We start from the raw sequence: 23,188 nt of genomic DNA, 5'->3' as shown, positions 1-23,188 counted from the left end.
GCCTGGCAATGTCTGGAGACACTGGGTTGTCACCACTGGTCGGGAAATGCTACTGGCATCTAGGCAGAGGCCAGGGATGCCACTTCAAATATTCATAACAAAGAACTATCTGGCTCCGAACGTCCTTAGGTTGAGAAACGCTGGTCTAGAGCACGGGTGTTCAATCCCAGCTGCACAGTAAAATCATGGAGTTTTCCAAAACCTTCCTTGCCTAGGCCATAGCCTAGAGCCCATGACATCAGAATCTTGGGGAACAGAATTCAAGACATCAGCCTTTTTGAAAGCTCCCAGTGACTCCAGGGTTGAAGACCTCAGTTTTGGAAGCAGCTGCTTTTCCTCACTCCCCATGCCTGACAGTGGTGTATGGGAAATGTACCAGGACATGACCACAGGCCTGCAAGTCCTTCTGCCCCCAGATGCTCATGCAGCTACCGGTCTGCACGCCCTCCCTGCTACCTCAGTGACTCTGATAAGGGTGTCCCCCTACCCCCACCAACTCATCTACAGAAAAATGTTCTCCGGGTGCTTTTCCTATTAAAAGGAATTCTGTTCCCAACCCCACCAACCCACCACTCCTGCACATAGCACAGACCTCAGGAACAGAAATGACTGACTTTAATCAGTCTGCGATGACATGAACCTCTTTGAGAGGTCAGATAGGGGTGGGGAAGCCCTGCAGCGGCTGGGGCACAATACTTCAGGCACAACTGAAGCGGAGAGGTCAGAGAAACCACTGGAAAGGTAGAGGGAGGGGGCAGTGGGACTCACAGCGTCCCCTGAGTGGTGAAAGTGGCTTCGGAGCCTACACAGCACCAGCCCCAGCCAGGTGGTTGGACAGGCCTCCATGCCCTGCAGCAACCCCATGTGATTGCAGACAGCCCCTTCCCTTCTTGGTCCTCCTCTTCCTCCTGCCCCACGGCAGGGAAGCAGGTCCCTGAGCACATACAGCCCAGCTCTTGTCCAAGCTGGGCCAGACAGCCAAGCCAGAACTTAGACCTCAGTGATGCTCCTGGCTCAGCCTCAAAGGCTCCCATTCTGCCATCTGTCCTCCAGGCTGTGCCCCAGGGAGGCAGAGGAGCAGGACGAGGTCCTGGCAAAAGTGGCTCCTGCCCAGACCTGTGACAGCATCCTCAGCAGGGTGGCCTTGCTGTGCCTGCCTCTCACACCATCTTAACATCCAGGGTCTGGGCCCGTGATAGGTTCTGGCGCTGGGCTTTGACCATGTGCAGGCGTCTCCCGTGCAGTGTGAACTGGGACCAAGTGAACAGCTGCAGCAGGGCACAGGTGATGGGCACCAGCACCAGCAGGTAGAAGCAGCCCTGGCGGAGTGTCGGGGCCTGGGCTGGGGCCGGGGCCGGGGGCTCTGGCCAGGGCTGGGCACTCCCCACAGGGGTCAGTGGGGGCTGCTGGAAGAGATCATGACCTAGGGTGAGAGAGTGTGCAGAAAGAACAGGATCAGCCCCGGTCTCCTCCAAGGTCCCCAGTGCCACATCTCAAGTGACACACATGCATGCTAAACCACAACTCACTTCTTCCCCCAAACTTGCCTCACCCTGCGCTTCCCTTCTGGGTGACTGGCACCATCATCCACCCCATAAGCACAAAGCCTTTCTCAATTCTTCGAAATGGAGTCCCCAGCAATTCTTACTCCCCAGCAGCCAGTCCTTCCCCTCCCCCCAATTCCAGAACACACCCCATACCCAGACACTTTCTTCCAGCGACCCTGGCACTGCCAGCTCCAAGCTTCCATGGCCTCTGCCACTGCCTCCCCACAGCCCATTCTCCATACTACTGTCAGGGCGAACTTTAAAAAACAGACCAGACCATGTCACTGCCCTGCTAGACCATGTCACTACTGCCCTGGCAACAGTTTCTCTTCACACTGAGAATCAACTCCAAACCCTGTGCTGACAGACAGAGTTCCCTGCTGCCCAGCCTTGTCTCCAGCCACTCCTGATACCTCGGTCCTCTGTATTTGGCCCCCTCCCTGTCCGGGATTCACTGAGATCTTTCTAGACCCAATTCTTGCCATTCAGTCCACATCCTGGGTGTCATCTCCACAAAGAGGACTTCCTGGACCACACACTAAGTAGCTTCTCAGTCACACTGCCTATGTTGCCATCACTTTTCCCAATACCGTCGCTCATTTCTTGTTTGGCTCTTTATCACCAACCCCACCCATCCTTCCAACCAGAATGTAAGTTCCAGGAAGGCAAAGACCACTGTTACCTCCCTAAAGGGACTTGGAGCTGCTCCTGGCAGAGAAAGTATTCTATACATGCTTGTTGAATGAATAAATGAATGAATGAACGAACTATTGAAACATGCGAAGTACTGGACATTCAGTTTCTCTCTACCTGGGCAGAGGTGGAGGAGGTGTGGACCAGGCACAGCTTGTTGGCCAGTTGCCATTCTCTCCCCATGACTGTACCCAACTTGTCAGCTGCTGTGCCAGGTAAGCTCTGAACCCTGGAACCTCAAGAGCCCCGTGCCAGTCCCAAGGCCCTCACCTGTGTAGAAGCACAGCAGCCAGGTGCCCAGCAGTGGGGCAAAGGTCTGGCCTGGCTTGGTCACCAGGGCCACCATGCCAAAGAGAAGAGCTGAGGCCGCCTGCTTGCGGCGGTTCAGGACCAAGTCCTCATCCACCAGGTCAGTGACCACCAGGGTCAGCAGCTTACAGGTGCCCTCCGTGAAGACGCGGTTGCTGCCAGCGAAGAAAGGGGGGGCAAGGATGACCGGGTGGAGCGGAGGTGGAGGGGGTGAGGGAGGGCAGCGCATACCTGGCAATGAAGAAGCAGAGGAGGCCGGGGCGGTCGGGGCCGGCCAATAGCATGAGCAGGCTCAGGCCCAGCTTGAGCAGGAAGAGCCCCCGCACCACGGTGTAGACGCCCCAGCGCCGGCACAAGGGCAGGAAGTAGAGGTTGTTGAGGTGGGGGGCTACGTAGGAGATGCCTGGACAGAAGGGCGCAGCCTTGTCAGGGGGCGCTGCCAGCGCACATGCCTGCCGCCGGGCGTCAGAGCGGGCACGGACGGAACCCTCCCGACATGCCGGGCTCTGCGCCACGAGCTTCACGTCCACTTAGTTAATCCTCTCCACCCTTCAGGATCAGTCCTGTGATTGCCCCTGCCTCACAGATGGTAAGTGGAGGCCCAAAGAGACTAAAGAAAACACACCCAAGGACGCACAGTGAACAAGCAGTCAAGACGGGCCCCCAAGCCTGTCAGCCACGCGGTGAGAGGCCGCTGTGCCGCCTCCCCTCCGGGGGGGCGCCATTACGGAAACCACCAGAGCGCGGCCACACCCTCCTCGCACCGCAACCGGCTCCCACCCCCTCCTCCCACAGCTGAGCGGGAGGCTGGAGGCAGCGGCAGGGACCCCGCCCCCCGCCCCCCGCCCCTGCGCCCCTGCACCCCTGCACCCCTGCGAGCTGCGCCTGCAGCTGGGCGGCAAGCTTCGGGCCTTCCAGCCTGCCTGCGGCACCCACTCACCCAACAGGAAGGAGCCCGTGGAGAGGGAGATGTGGTCTGACAACAGATGCTCCAGGAAGAGGGGGAAGAAGTTGCTGTTGAAGTGGCAGTGAAAGACCTGCAACCCAACGGGCCGGTGAGGAGTCTGCTGGGCTGGAGGGGAGCTGGGAGCAGGCCGGAAGCCGACTGGGGAGCGCCGAGAGCAAGAGCAGACTTTCACCCCATGTCCCTCCCCACGGAACATGCCAGAATAAAACCCAACACCAGATTCCTGTTGCTCATCTAATTTTGCTAAAAGGTAGTGCTCGCTTCGGCAGTACATATACTAATTTTGCTAAAAGGTAGAAGGAATGATTAAAACTGTCAAATTGAATGATTAAGTTTTTTTCTCTTTAATCGATAACACTTTTGTAAAACAAGCTTGTTGGTATAAACACCATCTATTTCTGAATTTAGCTAGCTTACATGCTACAGGTGTTTCAGGCGTGGCATTTAGTGTTTTAAAAAGATTGTCACGGAGTTCCCCAGGGGCACCTCTTTCTCACAGCTTCCTTTTGCAGGTGAAGACGCTGCTGCCCTGAGAGACAGACCTGCCTAAGGTCACACAGGGAGTGAGGACTTCTGATGGTGCTAGAATCCAGGCTTCTCAAGGAACAGACCTGTGTTCCAGCTAACAAATCACCCAGCAGTGCTCACATGAGGCCCAGCTTTTAAGGCGCCTGCTCCCCTGAGTGAGGCACATCCTGGCTGTCGGTGGGGGGTTGGGGGGGGATGCTGCTCCCATACCTGCACCAGGTCCATGCCCACGAACCATAGGAAGTTCCGGTGACGTGCCAGCTGCTGGAGATACTGGCCCAGAGTGATGCTGCCTGCATCCTGGCAGCCTGTGAGCAGCTCCTCTCCGCACAGGCTACAGGGCACAGGGGAGTCACCCATGGCCTAGGGCTGGGCCAGAGCCATCCGCCACCCCCAGGCAGCCGCCCATGCCCCAGGGGACTCTGTATGCTGTGGGGAACCCAGGGTGCTGGGCCAGGCCACTCACCCGCCATCCGCAGCCAGGGCTGGGCACTCTGGCTGCTTGCCAGCTGCCTCAACCTGCCGCCTAAGCAGCTGTGTGGCCCCCACAAAGCCCAGCCCAGAGCCAGTGGCCAGTGCCACGCAGAAGGCGCGGAAGGAAGAGAAATCTTCCTTGTTCCAGAAGGCATAGGAGGCAAAGACAGAGAGGGAGCCAGCCGCACTGAAGAGGGAGCAGTAGAAGTTGAGGTGGGTACGGTCGTGCGCAGAGAGGGCCAGGTCAGCCAGCAAGGCATGATGGTGCAGGTCCACGAGTGTCAGGAAGCCATCATAGAGGCATAGGCACAGCAAGAACTGCAGGCCAGCTGGGGCCCAGGGCACCCAGAATGCCAGGAACGAGAGTGCCAGCAGCGGCCCATGCCAGCCCAGGGCCCGCACCCGTGCCAGCACCACGGCCCTTGAGGAGAGCCCAGTGCCCGACCTGCAAAGGAGAGGAGGAAAGGTGGGAGTGGCTCTTACCAATTTGGCTAGCCCCAGTTCCCCCTCTGCCCAGGCCCTAAAGGGAGGACAGAGGCCCAGAGTGAGCCCACTGAGCCCCGTGTCCTCAGCCTCTGACTTAGGAAGCAAAAGAGGTATACTTTCTCATCTGCTCCTTTGTGAGCCTGCCAGGGCTGATGGCCAAGGGGTGGTGGGATACCTATTTCTCAGGGTTCGACCCAAGCAGGGATGGAGTCAAGATAATTGCCAGAAGCAGCAGAGAGGGTCTGCTATACAGCTCCCAGTTCTGAGGACCTGACAAGCCAAGCTGGGGTAAATCTCTCCCCAGGTGAGCAAGGCAACAGTTAGTCAAGGCCACTTCTCCCACTTGCCTGACCTTGGGAAGGGAGGGAGTTGGCCCAAAGCTGAAAATGCTCTCCCTTTCTCTCCCCACCCCAAACACAGGCACCCTTGGGGAGGGGTCGGGTGGGATAGGACCCGCTGTGAGCCATCCCCAGGACACAAACCGGGGCTGAGAGCTGAGGAAGTGACGGTCACTCAGCCAGCCGAAGAGGGGGTCGTTGAGGCTGTTCCAGAGGAGAAACACCGTCTGTGGGCAGAGGGGAGACGGGGCAGGTGGGCTCTAGCCAGCCTCTTCTCCAGAGTTTTCCCTACCCAGCCTGTTCGCCACCCCTCAAAGGTGAGCCCAGCTTTCCTGCCTGCAAACCTTTGCTCAGGGCAGTCCCTCTGCTAAAACCCACTCCACCAGCCACTGCCCCCATCAGACACTCACCCACCCAGGGCAAATTTATCCAGCTGACAAGTTAACCTATGTGAATACATTTTGTCATATATGTGAATATTTAGAACCATGCCAGGTTCAGAGGACAGGGGCCAGGAGAAGGAGGAGTCAACACCTCCAGCTCCAGCTTTTCTTACTAGATCGCGGTGGGCAACCTGGCCTGCCCCATGCTCTGGACTGGGTGGGACCTAGCCCTGTGATCTGCCCAGCTCTGCACACACACACACCCCCACCCCCAGTGCTGGCCTACCTCTCCAACCCAGAAGGCAGCTTTGTTGATCTTGTACACTGAGACAAAGGTGTCCACATAGTAAAGCAGGAACACATTGTGCAGGATAGAGATGAAGAGGGCCAGGGAGCCATAGACCACAGCCGTAGGAAGGCCCAGCATCCAGGCCTGGAGCCTGCCCAGCCTCATGGCTGCCAGCTTGGCGTCAGCCCCAGCAACACTGAGGAGCGCTCACATCCTCCAAGAGCAGTCTGGCCATCCTTGTCCCTGGGGGAGAAGGAGCCAGTTAGCTGCAGGGATCAGAGCCAGCTCTGCTCCTAACCCCAGACCTCTGAATCATTTAAAAACTCTTTTCCAGGGGGTGGCTGTGTGGCTCAGTCGGTTGAGCATCTGCCTTTGGCTTGGGTTACAATCTCCGGGTGCTGGGATTGAGACTCACGTCTAGCTCCCTGTTCAGTGGGAAGTCTGCTGTTTTTCCCTCCCCCTACCCTCTACGACCACTGCCACCCCCAACCCCAGCTCATGCAAATAAATAAAGTAATAAATCTTAAAGAAGAAAAAAAAAACCCACAACCTCATTTCCACTGGGAGAAAGTTTGTACACAAAACAAAGCTAGAGATTCATCAATAACATAACAACTGAAACAGTGCTGGTCTGGATACCACTATCTGAGTTAACCCAAGAAAACTGATAAAAGCATGGGAAAAAAAGGCAGGCATCCAACAAGTTCGAAGCCAGGTCATGGGCTAGGACACTGTGCTCAGTATTTTCTTTCATTTACACTATCTTATCACAAAAACCTTAACAATCTGGACATGCCAGCTGTGAGTCTGGGCACACAATGCCCCTATAACCTCAGGCAAGCTACTTAACCTGGACCTCAGTTTCCTCTTCTGTAAAAGGGAAAGAGGGATGATCATGCCTACTCTGCAGAGGAATGTAAAGATCAAGGTTGGTAACTCAGGGAAAGTGCTTGATAAATGGATGGTGGTGGTGTCGTGATTTATATTTATATAAATATAATGATATATATTTATAAAATCCCTACAAAATTTATGGCACTCATACAATGTGAAAAGAGACCAATGCCAAGCTCAGAGATGTTAAGTAACTTGCCCAATGTCATACAGCAAAAAAGTAGGAGATTTTTCTGGTTCTAAAGTCTGCCACTTGACCTTCTAAATCAGGTTCCTATGCACTGCTGGGTAGAACAGAGAGAGTTGCTGTGATGTCAGGTTCCACAGGTATATAAGAGTGATAGAATCCACAACCGCTCATACACTTTGATTCTGGAAATCCCACCTCAAGAAATGAACCCCAAAGGAACATGTACAAAGACATTCAAGGCAGCAATGGTAATAAACAGCAAAAAGTTGGAATGGCCCAACAATGCAATAAAGGGACTGGCTCAGCAAGGCAGATGCTCCCCAGAGAAGGCAAGCCTATGGGCCACCTCAACACATAGATGAGAAATTCAAGAATCTGTTATGGGAAAAGAGTGAACAAAGCACAGTGGGGGGGCCTGGCTGCCAACTGGTCTGACTTGTACACAGAGGCTGGACAGACAAACATGAGAGGGAAGAAATAAAAGTCAGATCTTTATTAGAGCAGGCCTTCTTAAACTGGAAAGTGCTTTCAAGTTATGTGGGCAATTCATCAGAATGCAGATTTTGGCTCAGGAGGTCTGGGGAGGAATCAGCTTTTGCACTTCGAAAGGGGTGCCCAGGTGGCGACCACGGGGCCATGACCGCAGTTTAGGCAGCGAGGCATTGAATCTTTTTTTAGATTCAAAGCTTTCATCCTCTTTTCAGAAAAATAACCCTGTGTCTGACCCCCAGAGGGAAGCTAAGAGGATTTCCTTCTCTCCAGTTCCCCATTGTGAGTTAAATCATATCCCCCAAAAGAGATATGCTCAAACCCTAACCTTTAGCACCTGTAAGTGTGAGCTTATTTGGAACCAGGATCTGGGCAGATATAACCAAGTTAAGATGAGATCATAGTGAATTTGGGTGGGCCCTTACAGGGACATGGAAATTTAGACACAGAGACAGACACATCCAGAAGGAAGGTGGCTATGTTGAGGACAGAGGCAGAAAGTGGAATGATGTAGCTAGAAGCCAAGGAGTGCAAGGACTGCAGGCAACCACCAGAAGCCAGGAGGAAGCAAGGAAGGATTCTTCCCTGGAGCCTCCAGAGGGAGCATGACCAGCTGGAGTTGTTTCGGACCCTGAGACAATACATTTTGGTTGTTTTAAGCCACCCAGTTTGCGGTAATCTGTTCCAGCAGCCCTAGGAAACTCACACATACCCTTGGGGGCTGTTCCTCTCTGAGTCCTGTAACACCATGCCTGACCATGTGTGCGATCTACATGTTAGTGTATGCACGCATGCACACGCACATACAGATACACACAGCTGAAACTTCTGCTTCCCATCCCAGTCAGGCCCTGGAGAGCGAACTTCAGCCCCAGTCTAACAGCAGTGACTCCTAGGACCTGTCCTTGCCCCATGACCCATGAAGGCTCCCACTCTGTGCCCACTTTTCCAGGGCCTCTGCCCAGCCCAGCCTTCCCTGGGTCTTCAAGCCACCCTCTCCTCTAGCCAGGCCTTTGTCCTTGGTAGTGCCCCTGCTGGAAGCAGCCTCCCCTCTCCACAACCTTCAAGAGCCAGCACTGTGCCCAGACTCTCTCCAGCCCCTTCCAGATGCCTCCTGCCACCGTACTCTCCTGCCTGCCCCCACAACAACCTGACTGTGAGGTTTCTCAGGTCAGAGCCTGTCTCTCTGTCCTCCATCTCCTTCGGGGAGGATGGACTGGACACGACCACTCTCTGATAGAAAAACAGGCCGAGTGAGGGGGAAAAGAAGGGAATCTCAGGGTCTCTCTTGAGGACAATTGCTCAAGAGATCCAACCTGGTGCCCATCTATGCCGAGTGCTGGGGAATGAGGAAAGGAGAAGTAGCTGGAGCAACCGGAAACTAGAAACCAGCCACTAAGTCTGTGACAGACTCTCCCAGGCTACAGTGATCCTACCTTGCCCCAAAGCAGGACGATGGCCAGCTATGCCTCTTCCTGGAACCCTTGAGCCCCTGAAGGAACATTTGGTGGGAAGTACTTTTTCCCCCATAGCTTTATAGAGGTATAGCTGACACACAAGGATCAGCACATATGCAAAGTGCACGTCTGATCAGTTTTAACACATATATGTACCTGGAAAACCATCACAACAGTGGAGACCATGAACATACCCATCACCCTAGAAGTTTCCCTGGAACTTTCTAAGGAACGTAGTGGAAAGAAAACACAATTAGGAGCCTCCTAAGTCCTGACTGCACCATTTACTACCTGTGTGACCTGGAGGAAATTGCTTAACCTCTCTATGTCTGTTTCTTGATCGGCAATATGGCACCAACCTTTCTAGGACTATTGTTAACAATCAAGGGGAAAAAAAAAAACCAATCAAGGGGAAAGTACTCTCAAACACTTAGCACATGAGTGCAGTGGACACTCAAACTTCAGAGATTACTGCTATGGAGCCTCTCAGACCTTCCAAACCCACCAACAAGGATGGGGTGAGTAATAATCTAAAGGTGTTTGGGGGGCTGCAAAGCTATCTGTTGCTATCCTTTCTTTAAAAAAATATTTTATTTATTTATTTGACAGAGATCACAAGTAGGTAGAGAGAGAGGAGGAAGTAGGCTCCCCGCGGAGCAGAGAGCCCGATGTGGGGCTTGATCCCAGGACCCTGGGATCATGACCTGAGCCGAAGGCAGAGACTTTAACCCACTGAGCCACCCAGGCACCCCTGTTGCTATCCTTAACCTAGCTCACTTTCTCAGACTCCCCAGGGCCTTTCAGACTCCCACCCCTGCCTCACCTCCAAAGCCTTTGTCCAAAGGGAATGAAGCCTCCCAGGCCCCCAGCTGGATGTCCAGTGACCTACCCTGGAGGCTGGAGAAGGTGAGTCCTGGAGGCAAGTCCCCAGCCTCCACCAGCTGGCTCCCTGCACCCCTGCTGGGGTAACAGCAGAAAACCTCAGAGGTGGCGACATGGGGAGGGTGTTACTTTTGCCATCAGGAGAGGCTGGGCTTAAATTTCACCTGCACTTCCTACTAAGAATGTAACCTCAGGCAAGTCACTTAACCTGTCTGAGCCTCGGTTTCCTCACCTGTAGAATGGGAATAATAACGCCCATCCTTTAAAGGAAAGCAGGCAGGACTAAACTAATGCCCAGGAGCCCAGAGCACTGTTACACAGAAGATGTTCAGAAACTGGCTTTTTCTCGGGCTCACTCATAAAAGATCGGAGTAAGAGCAGGGGAATAGCCTGGTAATCCGGCCCCTTCCCACGGTAAAGGAATTCGAGAGAGAAGACAGGGCACACAAGGCTAAATCAAAAGAGGAGAGTCTACAAGTAGCAAGAACGCATGCACAGTTCAGGAGAGCTAGATAACCAGGCCCCCACCACAGCCAGAGGCGGGGGGGGGGGGGGGGGCGGGGGTGGGGAGCGGGGTGGGGGGTGCCAAAGCGACCTGTCCAGGTAAGCCTCTGCCCAGGAGGGGGTGCTGGGGGAGGAGTGTGGAGGGTCACTGCAGCCATTTTTCTTCTACATTCTGCTCCTCCCTCAGGAAATGCCTACCCCTACTCATCCTCCTACCCTCAATAAGCCCCAGCAGAAAATAGCAACCCTGCCTCTCCAGGGGAGGAACAGCTTGGAACACACACCAACCTAGTTGCATAACCTGGGTGAAATACCCTGTAAGCCAGCCAACTCCACCCCCACCTTGGCACCTGGCAGAAGAGCCTGGTGGAGGTTCCCAGAGCCCACGCTCGTGCTGGCATGGTCCCAGTTATGTGGTTTTGAGCCAGCATTTCCTTTCCCCTGGCCCTTGGTCTCCTCATCTACAAAGAGGGGATGTTGCCAACCTCTTGGATTGCTGTGGGGCTGAAACAAAAGGTACACAAAGCACCAAGCACAGTGCCTGCCACATAGGAGATCCTCGATAAGCAGTAGCTACTGTTATTCTTTTTCCTGTCTCTGGAGTTTGGTTTCATGATCTTTAAACGGTTTCAGTCAGTGTCCCCTTCTGTCAAATCCACGACTGAAGTGGTCTCTCCAGCACCCAACATGGATGGACACCTCTCGCTGCCTGGTACATCCTGCCATCCCTCATATTCTCTTTTAAATGCCACCTCCACACCTTTGTTCATGCTGTCCCCTCCATCTAAAACACCCTAGATGTAGCTACATATCATTTCTTAGGCATCTAGGTATGCCTGGCTTTTACCTCCATCATCAAAAATCCTTACAACTCTTGTTACTACTTCCATCTCATTTCATAAACGAAGAAACCAAGGCTCTAAAGATTAAATAAATCACAGAGCTATTAGGGGCTGGGGCAAAGATTCAAAACTGGTGTTTTTGACTAAAAAATCTCAGCATTTCTCATGTCACTATGCCCAACCCCACCACCATCTTATCAAATCCTGCTGATTCGAGGCCCATTTCAGTGGCACAAGACTTCCTGAGTACACTCAGGCAGGTGTTCTCTCCCATTTCAGGTCCCTTGGCTCCTTGATCAGGATCCAAATGCCTCCCTTAGCCCTCCTCCAGCACCCAAGCTCTGTAAGAGCAGCACCAGGTCAGACCCCAGTTTTCTACTCCCTGCTTCGACCAGGCTCCTTCAGCACACAGTAGGTGCTCAGTTAATGCCTGCTGAGTCAGTGTGCCCCTAAAAGGCCAACATGGGTATCCCCAGAACTAGGGAGAAGCAGCAGCCCTAGGATTGCCACCCCCAAATCCCACTGTGCCCCTCAGCTCTGCTTGGCTGTGAGAGTCAGAAAGAGGCAACCAGGGGAACCTTGATGTGCCCTGCTGAATACAACACATATAGCAAGACAACAGGTGCACAAAGAGGAAGAGTGATGACAAAAAGTTACATTTATTAACCTTGTACCATGTGCTAAGGAAAGCAGATACAGTATGGAAAGAGAGCTCAGGGCAAGGAGGTAGAGAGACACCAGATCAGAAAGGGTTTTGTAAATCACACATAAGATTCTGTCCTGAGGACAATGGCAGGGGGGGCACTGGGCAGCTGCTGAGGTGACAGAACCAGATCTGTTTGGAAGGAGTCCCCTGGCATAAAAACTCTCTCTTGACCCATCAGGCTTCTGGAAGATAAAGAACTAGAAAGGATGGGAACAGAAGCATCTCCTTGATTTCTGAACCAACCGATAGTGGCTGGGAGCTGGTGGATTTGGTGGAGGAAACCAAGAATGCCAGACTGGGCCCCTAGAGTGAGGGGCATCAGGAGGGTGGTTGTTGATTCCCTTCAAAAGGACTAATGACTGTATGTGAAGCAGTGTAAAGGGGGGAAAGCTACTAATAAGCATAATTTGGAGTTGCGAGCCCTGAGTCAAGTCTGAACATCATCACTACTAACTAGCCATCTGAGTTTATTCCTACATCTATGAGGCAGGAGAAAATAATTCCATTCTCTATCTGTCCTCAGGAGTATCAAATGAAATTGAAAGCTGTAACACCCTGCACAAATATTAGGTGTGTCCTTTTCTCAACAAGCAGCTGAACTCTCAATTGTCTGCTGCCTCTCCTGTTTCACACCTGCCTTGCCTGTCCCCCTGCCCAGCCTCCCTCCCCACAGCAGCGTCCAGTCCTGGCAGGAGGGCCTCCCCTGGCGAGGGGGGTGCGGCGTGGGGGTGGCGCCCTCCATTCCAAATACTAATAGGTCTATCCTCCTCACGCTGGAAATGAAATTTCACCTCACTGGGGGTGGGACCCTCCTCCTCTCCCAGGGCACTGGAGGGTCAGCGACTTCACCCCGGGACCACCAGTCCCTCCCAAGCCACCAAGGAGTCTGGGGCTAACCCAGGGGCTCTTTACGCAACAACTGGCGCTGAAACATGTGGTTCTCCAGCCTCTCTGTACGTTAAAATCACCTGAGGAGTTGCTCAATACCAAGGCCCGGGCCTCACCCCTGACCAATTAATCGGAATTTTCAGGGATGGGGCCCAGCGTCAGTGTTCTTTTAAATCTCCCCAAGTGGTTCTACTAGGCCACCAGGGGTAAGGGCCATTGTGTTCATGAAATGGATCCCGGCCCGAGGCATCCCGTGACCCCAGATACCCGAAGAGCCCTTTTGCAAGGATTCCACCCTTGAGCCCAAGTTTCTCCCATCCTGCCCCAAGGGCTCTTCCAACCCACAACCTGATCACCTCAGGGACACCCCCACCCCGCGCGCGCGCCTCGGCAGACAGCCCCTAGGACTCCCAGAGCAGACAGCATTCCTGTCCCCGTCGGGTCCGTCCTTTGCGTCTGACTGGCCCCCAGTCCGGCCCGCTCCTGTCCCCGCGCCCGGGCGGCGTACCAGCCCCTCACCAATATCGCGGCAGGCGAAGCCTAATCCTGCGGCTGCCTGGAGCCAGGTGCGAGTCAGTGCGCCTGCGCGCGCCCGGCCGGCAGCTTCCCCAGCCTCTCCCCCCGCCCCCTGCCGGCGATTGGCTCCGCGCGGCTCCCGGGACCGCGCCCCGGCAGGTGCCCGCGCCCAAGGCTGCCGCAGCCATATTTGTCACGGGCGCGTGCCCGTGGGGACCGAGAAGAAAACGTAGATGCTAGCAAGAAGAGAGTAGATGGCCTGGATTCCTGACGGTTCACCACCCCCTTCACCTCTATAGTTCCTTAAAGTCCATTTCAGTTAAAATCAACAAGGCTTTTCTGAGTGCTCCCCTCTCTCTCCCCGTCCTTCCTTAGTATTAATTCGCAGAGTGAAGAGAGCACAGCACCTTCTTACGAGCCATGTGGTCTGACTAGATGCACAGCTAGGCGGATGAAAGGACGACAGTGGCACAACCTGGGACTCCCTAATGCTGGAATGTGAGCCCCTCGAGAGTGGACAGCCCCAGCTTAATGTGGAGGCGCTGGGGCTCAGGCCACAGGCGCCGGTCCCAAGAGAGCAACCATGCAACCCAACCCCCTCGAGTTAAAAATAAGAATAATAAAGTAAAAGGAGTACCGAGCTCTCGCTGTGTGCCCTGTACTGTGTTAAGCACTCTGCATCCATTAACTTGTAGTCCTCACACCATCCCTGGGAGGCAGGTGCTATTATTCCCATTTTACAGAGGAGGAAACAGGTTCAGAGAGTTTCAATGCCTTTCCTACAAGCGAGAGGCTCAGCTGGAACCAAGCTCTCCTGACTCTCAGAACAGGAGTCTTTCCTCTTCCTACCCCTGCCAAGGGCCTCAAAGTCAAGTTTTGTTTTGCTTAATCCAATCTGGTGAGGATATCCCATGTCTTTTCACAATAGGCCTGTAAGCCTGGTTAGTTTTCCAGGCAACCAAACAGCACACACTTCAGACCTCCTGTTTTCTAACCCTGAGTTATGGGGCAATGAGCATGGGCCTTAGCTTCTGGGGGACCTGGGGCCTGGTCCCCTAGCTCCACTTCTTTGTTAAGGGAACTTCCTTTTGTGAGCCTCTGTTTTATGCCTTAGAAGGATTTTGTAGGCATTAGTTAAGAAATGGGAGTGTTAAGAATTTTGCCAGCTTTTGGTCATTATGCTTTTGTTGATGGTTGTCAACAGGAAAATCATCCTCTTCCTCCTGCCTGACAACCTGGAAAAGGGCCCACCTACAGCAAATGGTCCAACACTAGAGCCCTCATAAGCAGGGGTTGGAGTCTGTCCAATCAGTTCCTGTGGTGCCCCAGCAGTCCTGTGCACTTTGCTCCCAGCATCCACCACTTTTCTCCCCATCTTTTTCACCATCATTTCTCTCCAATCCTGCCCCCTCAGACCCTCTTCTTACCGCCTATGTCCCCCTGAAGCCACATTCAGACCTTGCCCCTTCAGACCCTCCTCTTCTTACCTCCTATATCCCCCTGAAGCCTCATCATTTCTCTTCTGGACTTCAACCAATTTCTGGAACCCCTCCTGCTCCAGAAAGCCCTCATGACTAAAAGGAAGTTGACCATTATTCCCCCATCCCAACCCGTTGTTCCCATCTATGTTTTCCTGGCTGAGAATATAAGGTGGGAAACCCAGCATTCAGCATGTTGTCTGGCACACGAGGACCTCCATAAATTGAGTAAAGGAGTTCCCCTGCCTTTCCATTTCTGACCAGCATGTGCCTTTGTTGCAAAACAACCCTGACTCTTTACTTGGCCCTCCAGTCCAGTGGGAAAACGGGGGAATGAAAAGGGCTGCGAAGGAGCCAGAAATGAATGTAACCCATTGGGAAAACTTTGGCCCCTATGTTGCACTTAATGTCTCGTGGTTACACTGAGGCTCCTCACCCCCCTGATTTTTTCTTTTTTAAAGATTTTATTTATCTATTTATTTATTTGATAGAGAGAAAGCATGAGAGAACACAAACAGGGAGCAGCAGAGGAAGAGAGAGAAGCAGCTCCCTTCCAAATTAAGGATTCCAAAGAGGGGCTCAATCCCAAGGACCCTGGGATCATGGCCTGAGGCCAAGGCAAACATTCAACCAACTAAGCCACCAAGATGCCCCCTCATCCCTCTAATTTTATAGACAATGCAGCAATGTAATGGTAATTGTGCCAGCATCAGGACTGGGTCTTGATTATCTCCAATCTTCCTTCCTGATTGCCAGCCACAGAGCTAACTGGGAAGGGACCTAAGATGCAACTGGGGCATATCATCTGCCTGACTTCTTGAGTCATATCAGAGTCCCTAGATTATGGGACAAATAGATACATAAACAGTCTTCCTCCTCGAAATTCTCTCCTCCCTCGGCTTCTGACCTCTCTGATCTAGGTTCCATCATGTTCTCCTCCTATTAAACAACTCCTCCTCAGTTCCCAGGGCACGTTTTTTCCCAGGGGCTTTCTAAAATCGAAGGACAGGTCACCCAAGTTTCCATTCTCTCTTTTTTTTTTTTTAAGATTTTATTTATTTGAGGGGTGGTTCAGTCCTTTGGTGTTGTGATCCCGGAGTCCTGTGATAGAGCCCCACATTGGGCTCCCTGCAGGATGGGAGGCCTGCTTCTCCCTCTCCTCCTCCCCCTGCTTGTGTTCCCTCTCTCATTGTGTCCCTTTCAGTCAAATAAATAAATAAAATCTTTTTAAAAATATATTTTATTTGAGAGAGAGAGAGAAAGAGAGAGAAAGCACGAGGTTGGGGGGGTGGAGCAGAGGGTTAGGGAGAAGCAGACTCCCCACTGAGCAGGGAGCTGGATGAACAGATGGGACGGATGGATATAGGGCTCGATCCTGGGACTCCAGGATCATGACCTCAACTGAAGGCAGATGCTACCAACTGAGTCACCCAGGCACCACCCCGCAAGTTTCCATTTTCAAAACTCTTCTCATTTATTCACTCAAACTTGTCAGGTCATGGGCTATCTGGGGTAAAAGGGACTTCCAACACAAGACTGCTGCCTTTAAAAGGTGTTAAGTGGAACCCAACAAAGTGGCAGCCATGACAACGTAGTGAGGTGCAGGTCAGGTCAGGTAGCAGCTGTTTCAGTCCTTCACCTACTACTTTTCACTTCATGACTACCCCACCTCCCATCTCCAGCCTGAATATAAAACCGCCTGCCCGACAGCTCCCCAAACAAACTCCCTGACTGCACCATTTCCTCAACTTCCAATCACCTGCAATAGTTTTTGTTTTTATTCTCCAGGCTTGCCTTGACTACCCACCCAGGCAACTAAGCCAAACCTCTATTCTACCCTCTCCACCCAGGCAGTTATATGGCGTCAATTCTAAGTGTATCTGCTCCCATCTCTTTTCCATTCCCAGCTCCTGCTTTGGTTGTCAGTTTTCCTGGGCTCGGGTGAGAACCTCCTCCAAGACTCGCTTCCAGTCTCTCTCACCAATCTATCCTCTACTTTGCCAACAGGAGAGCCTCTGATCATGGGGTTCGCAAATCAAAAACTACGCAGGTTGCTGCATTTTGAAATTTTTCATGAAATGCTGGGGAAAACACTCAGGGTGTAGTGGAGATGCAAACAACAGAAGACTCCACCCCACAGTGTGATAACCCAAACTTTTAATTTTCTGAGGATGCAGGTGATGGTGCTTTGTAATTAAAAACAGAAATCTATTTCATTGTCTTCTGTAGTTAAATTTATATGAAGTAAACACAACTGGTGTGTGAAAAGAAAAAAGAGTCCATTCAAACCAGATTAAGAAAGAAAGGAATTTATGGGGTGGGGTGGGGAGGAAGCATTGGAGGAAGGTAGTCAAAAGGTAAAGTTCCAGAACTACTAGGTATGTAATACACATGATGATTATGAGTATCTGAAAGTTGTTAAGTAGACCTTAAGAGTTCTCATCACATGGGAAAAATTTTTATCTGTAAGATAATGGATATTAACAAAACTTAATGTGTTAATCATTTCATCATATACCTAAGTAAAATCATTTGCTGTATACCTTAGACCTATGCAATCGTGTATATCAATTATATCTCAATAAAATTGGACATTTAAATGATGTCATCAGGACTTAATTTCTCTTTCTGTCCCTTGGTTCCACTTCTTCTGTGTCTCCATGCTCCGACAGGCCTTCACCTCTCCACCCAGACTGTTATTCTTTCAGATTTCTGTCCAGGGGAAAGAATGCACTCCCCTCCACCCCAAGAAAACAAAGTCCTGGGCTTGGCTCCCACTGACCAGTTGAGTCACCTGGCTACTCTCAACCAATCCTTATGGCCAGAGGGATGGCAGTGCAATTGATCTAGCCATAAATCACCCATAACTTTAAGGACAGAATATGGCCAACTCCCCCAGAACCACTTCATTGAGTATATAAGGTATGGGACCCCCCAAATCTAGAAGCTGTTACTACAATCAGGATGAATGTTGAGAAACTCACAGTTTGGTCCTTATTTTTCCCATTTTACCTGAACCAACCCCCGACCAGCAGAGGTCTTCAGCGAGCATATAGGGACCGATTATTAAAGTACAGGCTTCTCGGGAAGCCTGGGTGTCTCAGTTGGTTAAGTGGCTGCCTTCAGCTCAGGTCATGATCCCAGCGTCCTGGGATCGAGTCCCATGTCAGGCTCCTTGCTCAGCAGGGAGCCTGCTTCTCCCTCTGCCTGCCATCTGTCTGCCTGTACTCTCTCTCTCTCTCTGACAAATAAATAAATAAAATCTTAAAAACAAACAAACAAACAAAACACAGGCTTCTCACCCTCCCAGCCTCCAACTTGAGCTTGCTCTCACACGCTCCCCACCTCCCACCCAGGTGTGACCACATGGGGTGTGGGGAACAGGTGGCTGATTGGAAAGGGCACCAAGACAGCCTCAGTGATGTAGGAGTGGGGGCATCCCTGAGCACAAGCCTCACCTTCTGGGTCAGGCAGTGACCCAGTGTAGATACAGGTTGGCTGGCTTCTGGCCAGCAAAATGTGTTTCCCTTTGCCTGGAAACCAGGAGGTGTGGCGGAGGCAGGGCACGGAGGGTAACAGAGCCACTAAACAGTGGTGAAGTGGAGCCTGCTCTGGACTTCTCTGGCTCCCCCAAAGGTTGGGGACCAGCATTTGGGACCAGCTACCCCTGGGCTGAAGGAAACGAGTGAGGAACCACCTGGGAAGAACACTTCAGGACTGAAGGCTTGAAAAGGCCTTGGGTCCTACGGCCTACTGAGAGCCTGGGTTTCGGCCCAGCCCTGGGACAAGAGGTGAGATGGAAGCTGAATGCCTTAGGAAGAGTTCCCCTCAAACCATCAGGTGTTGCACATGGGCTCCTGCTGTGAACCAGAGCCCTGGGTTACCAAGCCCCAGGGATGGGTGGTGGAGACAAAACAGAGTATCCACACACACTCCCACCCTAGGTATGGACCATGCTGCAGTAAAAATACCCGCCGCCTGAGCTTCAGACCATGTATTCGTACAGCTGCCTGGCATCCAAGGAGGGCGTCTGGCCTCCGCTGCAGCCCCTCACCTACACCTACCTGCCCAGCCCTCTACTGCTGCCCCCCATCCACGCCCATAGCTTCTACAGCTGGCCCCCAAGCCTGAGCGCAGGCGAGTGGCCGGCTCCGCGGGAATACCACTGCTTCCACGGCCCAGGCGCGCCCCTGGCGGCCGCGCTGCCCTCGTGGGCCTTCCAGCAGGCCTACGCCGCGGCCCTGCTCCCACCTTTCCCAGCGCCCGGCTACCTGGGGCCATCTCTACAAGGGACCGCGGGGGAGGAGACGGCGGCTGCCCCGCGCTGGGCGCAGTGGCCCGAAGGCAGCAGCCTGCAGGTGGAACTCCGTTGGGGCCGCGTGGAGCGCGCGCTGGGCCCGCGCCTAGAGCTGCCGGATGTGGTGCGCCGGGAATTCCGGCGCGTGTACGGCACGTACCCGCGCACCGACGTGCGCGTCACCTACAGCGGCGGCCAGTTCCTGCTTCAGGCCACGCCGCGCGTCCCCGAGCCCGAGTACCGTGTGCAGAGGCGCGTGCTGCGGCCGCCCGCAAGCAGCGGCAGCGCAGACAGCAGCCCGGCCGCGGAAGTGGCAGAACGTGGACGCGGGAGGAAGAGGAAAAGCCGGAGCTGAGGACGCCGCGGGGCCCGGCGGCCGGCCGGGTGAGCACGCGCGTGCCTCTCCTTCCCTTCGCCCGCCGGCGCCGGCCCGCTGCGAGGGACACCTCCGCTTTGCGCTGGCGCTGGGTGCACCTGTCACCTCGCTTTTTGCCTCTTTTTTTTTTTTTTCTTCTTCTTCTTCTAATTTTTTTTTTTTTTTTTTTTTTACCAAGCCTGCACGCCGCCCACCTGCTGCACTTCCCTGATTTCTCTCACGATATTGCTGGATAGCGGGGGAAGGGCGAGAAGAGATCAAGAACATCTCGGGGTGGATGTCCTGTTTCTCTTCCTTCCATCCGGACTTGGGAAACCTGGTTGTGGGGCGGAAGAAGGGCGCGGACCCTTTGTTTCGTCTCTCCTTCCTCCTCCCTATTTTAGAATCCTGCCCTGCGCCAGGCCCCCACTTTCCCTTTCCCCCTCCTCCGCCTAACACAGCTCCCCGAATTGCCCAAGTTCCTGCCCAGGCTGAGGGCCCACCTATCCGCAGGTTGTAGTGAAAAGTAAATAAATGAATGAAGTTAAGTGCATGCTGCGAGTTCACTTTTCTGTTTGGGGTGGGTGGGGGTGTTCCTCATCTCGCTAATGTGAGGCTTACTCCCCCGCTTCGGGAAGAGCCGGTGTGCCTCCCCACACCAGGGCCGAGCTCCCTGCTTCGCAGAGTGTAGGACCATAGGCTTCCTAGGCCCTGCGGCCCACTACTTGCCCTGACCCACCACCCTGGGAGAGATTCTGCGGGCATAAGCTCTTTTGTTGAAGCCTGGGTGGTAGACCTGGCTGGGGAAGGAATGGCTAAGACATAGACTTAGGGCTGCTACTGACATTTTCTAGTCGTGTAACTGGGCTTTCTGAGCCTCAGTTTCTTCATCTGTAAAAGAAACATAAAATCAACCCACCCTACCCGGAAAATTCACTGGGGTTGAAATTTAAGATGAATGTCACTTCTTGTCTCCTAATTCTTTTTTTTTTTTTTTTTAAGATTTTATTTACTTATTTGTCAGAGAGAGAGCACAAGCAGGCAGAGTGGCAGGCAGAGACAGAGAGAAACAGGCTCCCCACTCAGCAAGGACCCTCATGTGGGACTTGAACCCAGGACCCTGGGATCATGACCTGAAGGCAGCTGCTTAACCAACTGAGCCACCCATGTGTCCCTTCTCTCCTAATTCTTACTAACAGGCTTTAACAGGCTGAATTTGCAGTATTCCGGGAGTTTGCTGGAGGGTTAGGTCACTCATCCAATTTTAAGATTGGGTCTGGCAGAACTCCAAATGTGATGCCCAGGCTCCAAATGTGGCTCCTTATGGAATTGCTTTTACTGAATTTCCATTTGTTGGATAGCCAACAGCTGCCTGGGTATGCAGGTATGTTATTGAAGTCGTACACCACTTGACTGAATACTGCTGTATTTATGAACCTCATGGAAGGGTTCTTAAGCCTCACCATTTGGGAAGACTTGTTTCTCCTGATGAGTGGTTTACTTTTATTTTGGAAGCACCAAGAATCTCATAACTCATATTTTTCTTTTCGCCCTGGCTTTTAGGGAGCTCAGAGCCAAATTTGTTTAACATCTTTTGTGTAAAGCCTGGATCCTCATCAGACACCCCTAGTTTCATCTTATATTCCTTTTTTTTTTATTATTATTATAAAAACACAGGGAGTTGGTGTAGTATAATGGGTCTGCCATGTGACCTTAGGTAAATCGCTTAATGTCCTTGAATTGCAAATGAGGTGATAGTATTAGGACCTCTAGCTCATGAGGGTTTTTTTGTTTTTTGTTTTTTTTGGTTTTTTTAAGATTTATTTGTCAGCACAAGCAGGGGAGCTGTGGCAGAGGGAGAAACAGGCTCCTCTGAGCAAGGAGACTGATGTTGGACTTGATCCCAGGACTCTGGGATCATGACCTGAGCCACAGGCATACGCTTAACAGTCTGAGCCACCCAGGCATCCTTTAGCTCATGAGGTTACGGAGAAGATGCCATGAGATGCTGCCTACAAAATGTTTACTACAGTGCCTAGCATGTACTAAATAATCAAATGTTAGTGTTTGTTTTAAAAAAAATTGTTGGGGGGGTGCCTGGGTGGCTCAGTGGATTAAAGCCTCTGCCTTCAGCTCAGGTCATGATCCCAGGGTCCTGGGATCGAGCCCCACATCTGGCTCTCTGCTCAGCAGGGAGCCTGCTTCCCTTCCTCTCTCTGCCTGACTCTGCCTACTTGTGATCTCTGTCTGTCAAATAACTAAATAAATAAATCTTTAAAAAATAAAAAAAATAAAATAAATTGTTGGGTGTCTGGGTTGAGGCACCCCAACATTTGGTTGAGCATCCTACTCTTGATTTCAGCTCAGGTCATGATCTCAGGGTGAGGGTGGTTCTGAGGTCTCTCCATGCTCAGCGGGGTATGCTTCTCTCCCTTCTCTTGACCCTCCCCCCATTTGTGCACTGCTCTCTCTCAAATACATAAATAAGTCTTTAAAAAAATAAAAAATATAGCTTGCTATACAGAAATACATAAAATAGGAAGTTAAAATCTTTTTAATATCCTTATCCTCAAATGATTAGTAGTGTCTAAGCTGTTATTTTTTCCTATTTTTTTATGTGCACATAATATTAATATATATAAAAGGAATTACACTGTTTTACCTGTTACATTTTACTGTAAGTGTATTTCGGACATCATTCCATGCCAGTATACATGGAGTTACCTCATTTTTCAGCAGCCACCCAACATTCTATAACATGTGGATTTTTTCCAGTTTTTAGCTATTGAAAGTCCATCCAACAAATTTCTTGAGGGCCTATTATTTGCCAGGAACTGTTCTAGGCCCTGGGGATACAGTAGTGAATGAGAAAACATGGAAGTTCCAGCCCTTATGGAGCTCGCATTTTAGGGGGAGAAATAGGGATGGGACAACAGGCTAATAGATAAAGGCAAATTGTTATAAGTACTACAGCAGGAATGAGAGGCTGAGATGGGAAAGGCGAGTGCAGCAGTGGAACTTAGAATAAGGTAAACAGGGAGGCTTTCTGAGGAGGTGACATTTAAATTGAGATCTAAAGAATCTGACAAAGCTAGCCATGCAAAAAGAAGGGTGAGGAAGAAGCTAGGCAGAGGACATGGTGGGTACAAAAGCCCTAAGAAATGAAAGTTACCTTCATTCCTTCAGCCATTTAAGAACCCACAATACGCCAGGCAGTAAGTACTCTAGGGACTGGGGTTATAGGGAAGAGCCAGACAAGTCCCTGACCTCAGGCGGAACCCAGAGAAACAGACTGACAGCAACCAAACAGGTGAACATAGGATATAATGTCAGAGAGTGATTAAGTAATGAGATGCAGTCTTCAAGACGATAGCCAGGCCATCTCTGGAGAGGTGATTCTTGAGTTAAGACCTACTGAAGACCTTCACAAGCCATTTGAATACCTGGAGGAGTAAAGTACAACAAGCCGTGGCTGGAGCATCCTTGTCCTGTGAGTGAGCAAGGGAGCAAGAAAGTGGCCGTTAATGAGGTTGGGGATGAAGCCAGATCCTGTGGCACCTTGAAGCATGTTGAGAATTTTGGATTTTATTCTTAGCGGGCAGAGTGTTATAAGTAGGCAAGAATGTGATTGGACTTAAAAATTTTTTTTTTTTACACAGAGAGAGAGAGACCACAA

General features: G+C 51.9%; 2 protein-coding genes across 3 annotated transcripts; one reads left to right on the top strand and one right to left on the bottom strand.

The window, feature by feature from the left end:
- Positions 1 to 597: 597 nt before the first annotated feature.
- MFSD13A (major facilitator superfamily domain containing 13A) lies at positions 598 to 19,226 on the bottom strand. 2 transcript variants are annotated; one of them, XM_044240394.1, is made up of 9 exons: positions 19,132 to 19,226; positions 6,012 to 6,257; positions 5,487 to 5,569; positions 4,511 to 5,038; positions 4,255 to 4,378; positions 3,490 to 3,586; positions 2,781 to 2,952; positions 2,511 to 2,704; positions 598 to 1,423 (listed from the first exon to the last, which is right to left on the bottom strand). In XM_044240394.1, exons 2-9 carry the CDS (start codon positions 6,177 to 6,179, stop codon positions 1,161 to 1,163), a joined length of 1,629 nt encoding a protein of 542 aa, XP_044096329.1. In that variant the 5' UTR covers positions 6,180 to 6,257; positions 19,132 to 19,226; the 3' UTR covers positions 598 to 1,160. The 2 variants fall into 2 exon arrangements, with proteins under 2 accessions (XP_044096329.1, XP_044096330.1); XM_044240395.1 differs by having other exon boundaries at positions 4,511 to 4,963.
- C2H10orf95 (chromosome 2 C10orf95 homolog) lies at positions 18,562 to 20,065 on the top strand. Its single transcript, XM_044240398.1, has 3 exons — positions 18,562 to 18,651; positions 18,805 to 19,541; positions 19,712 to 20,065. Exon 2 carries the CDS (start codon positions 18,853 to 18,855, stop codon positions 19,510 to 19,512), a length of 660 nt encoding a protein of 219 aa, XP_044096333.1. The 5' UTR covers positions 18,562 to 18,651; positions 18,805 to 18,852; the 3' UTR covers positions 19,513 to 19,541; positions 19,712 to 20,065.
- The last annotated feature ends 3,123 nt before the right edge of the window (positions 20,066 to 23,188 follow it).

This window comes from Neovison vison, chromosome 2, assembly GCF_020171115.1.
Source record: "Neovison vison isolate M4711 chromosome 2, ASM_NN_V1, whole genome shotgun sequence".
Lineage (NCBI taxonomy): Eukaryota > Metazoa > Chordata > Mammalia > Carnivora > Mustelidae > Neogale > Neogale vison.
Note: the sequence above shows the minus strand (reverse complement) of the source record. Positions and strands in the feature narration are given on the sequence as shown.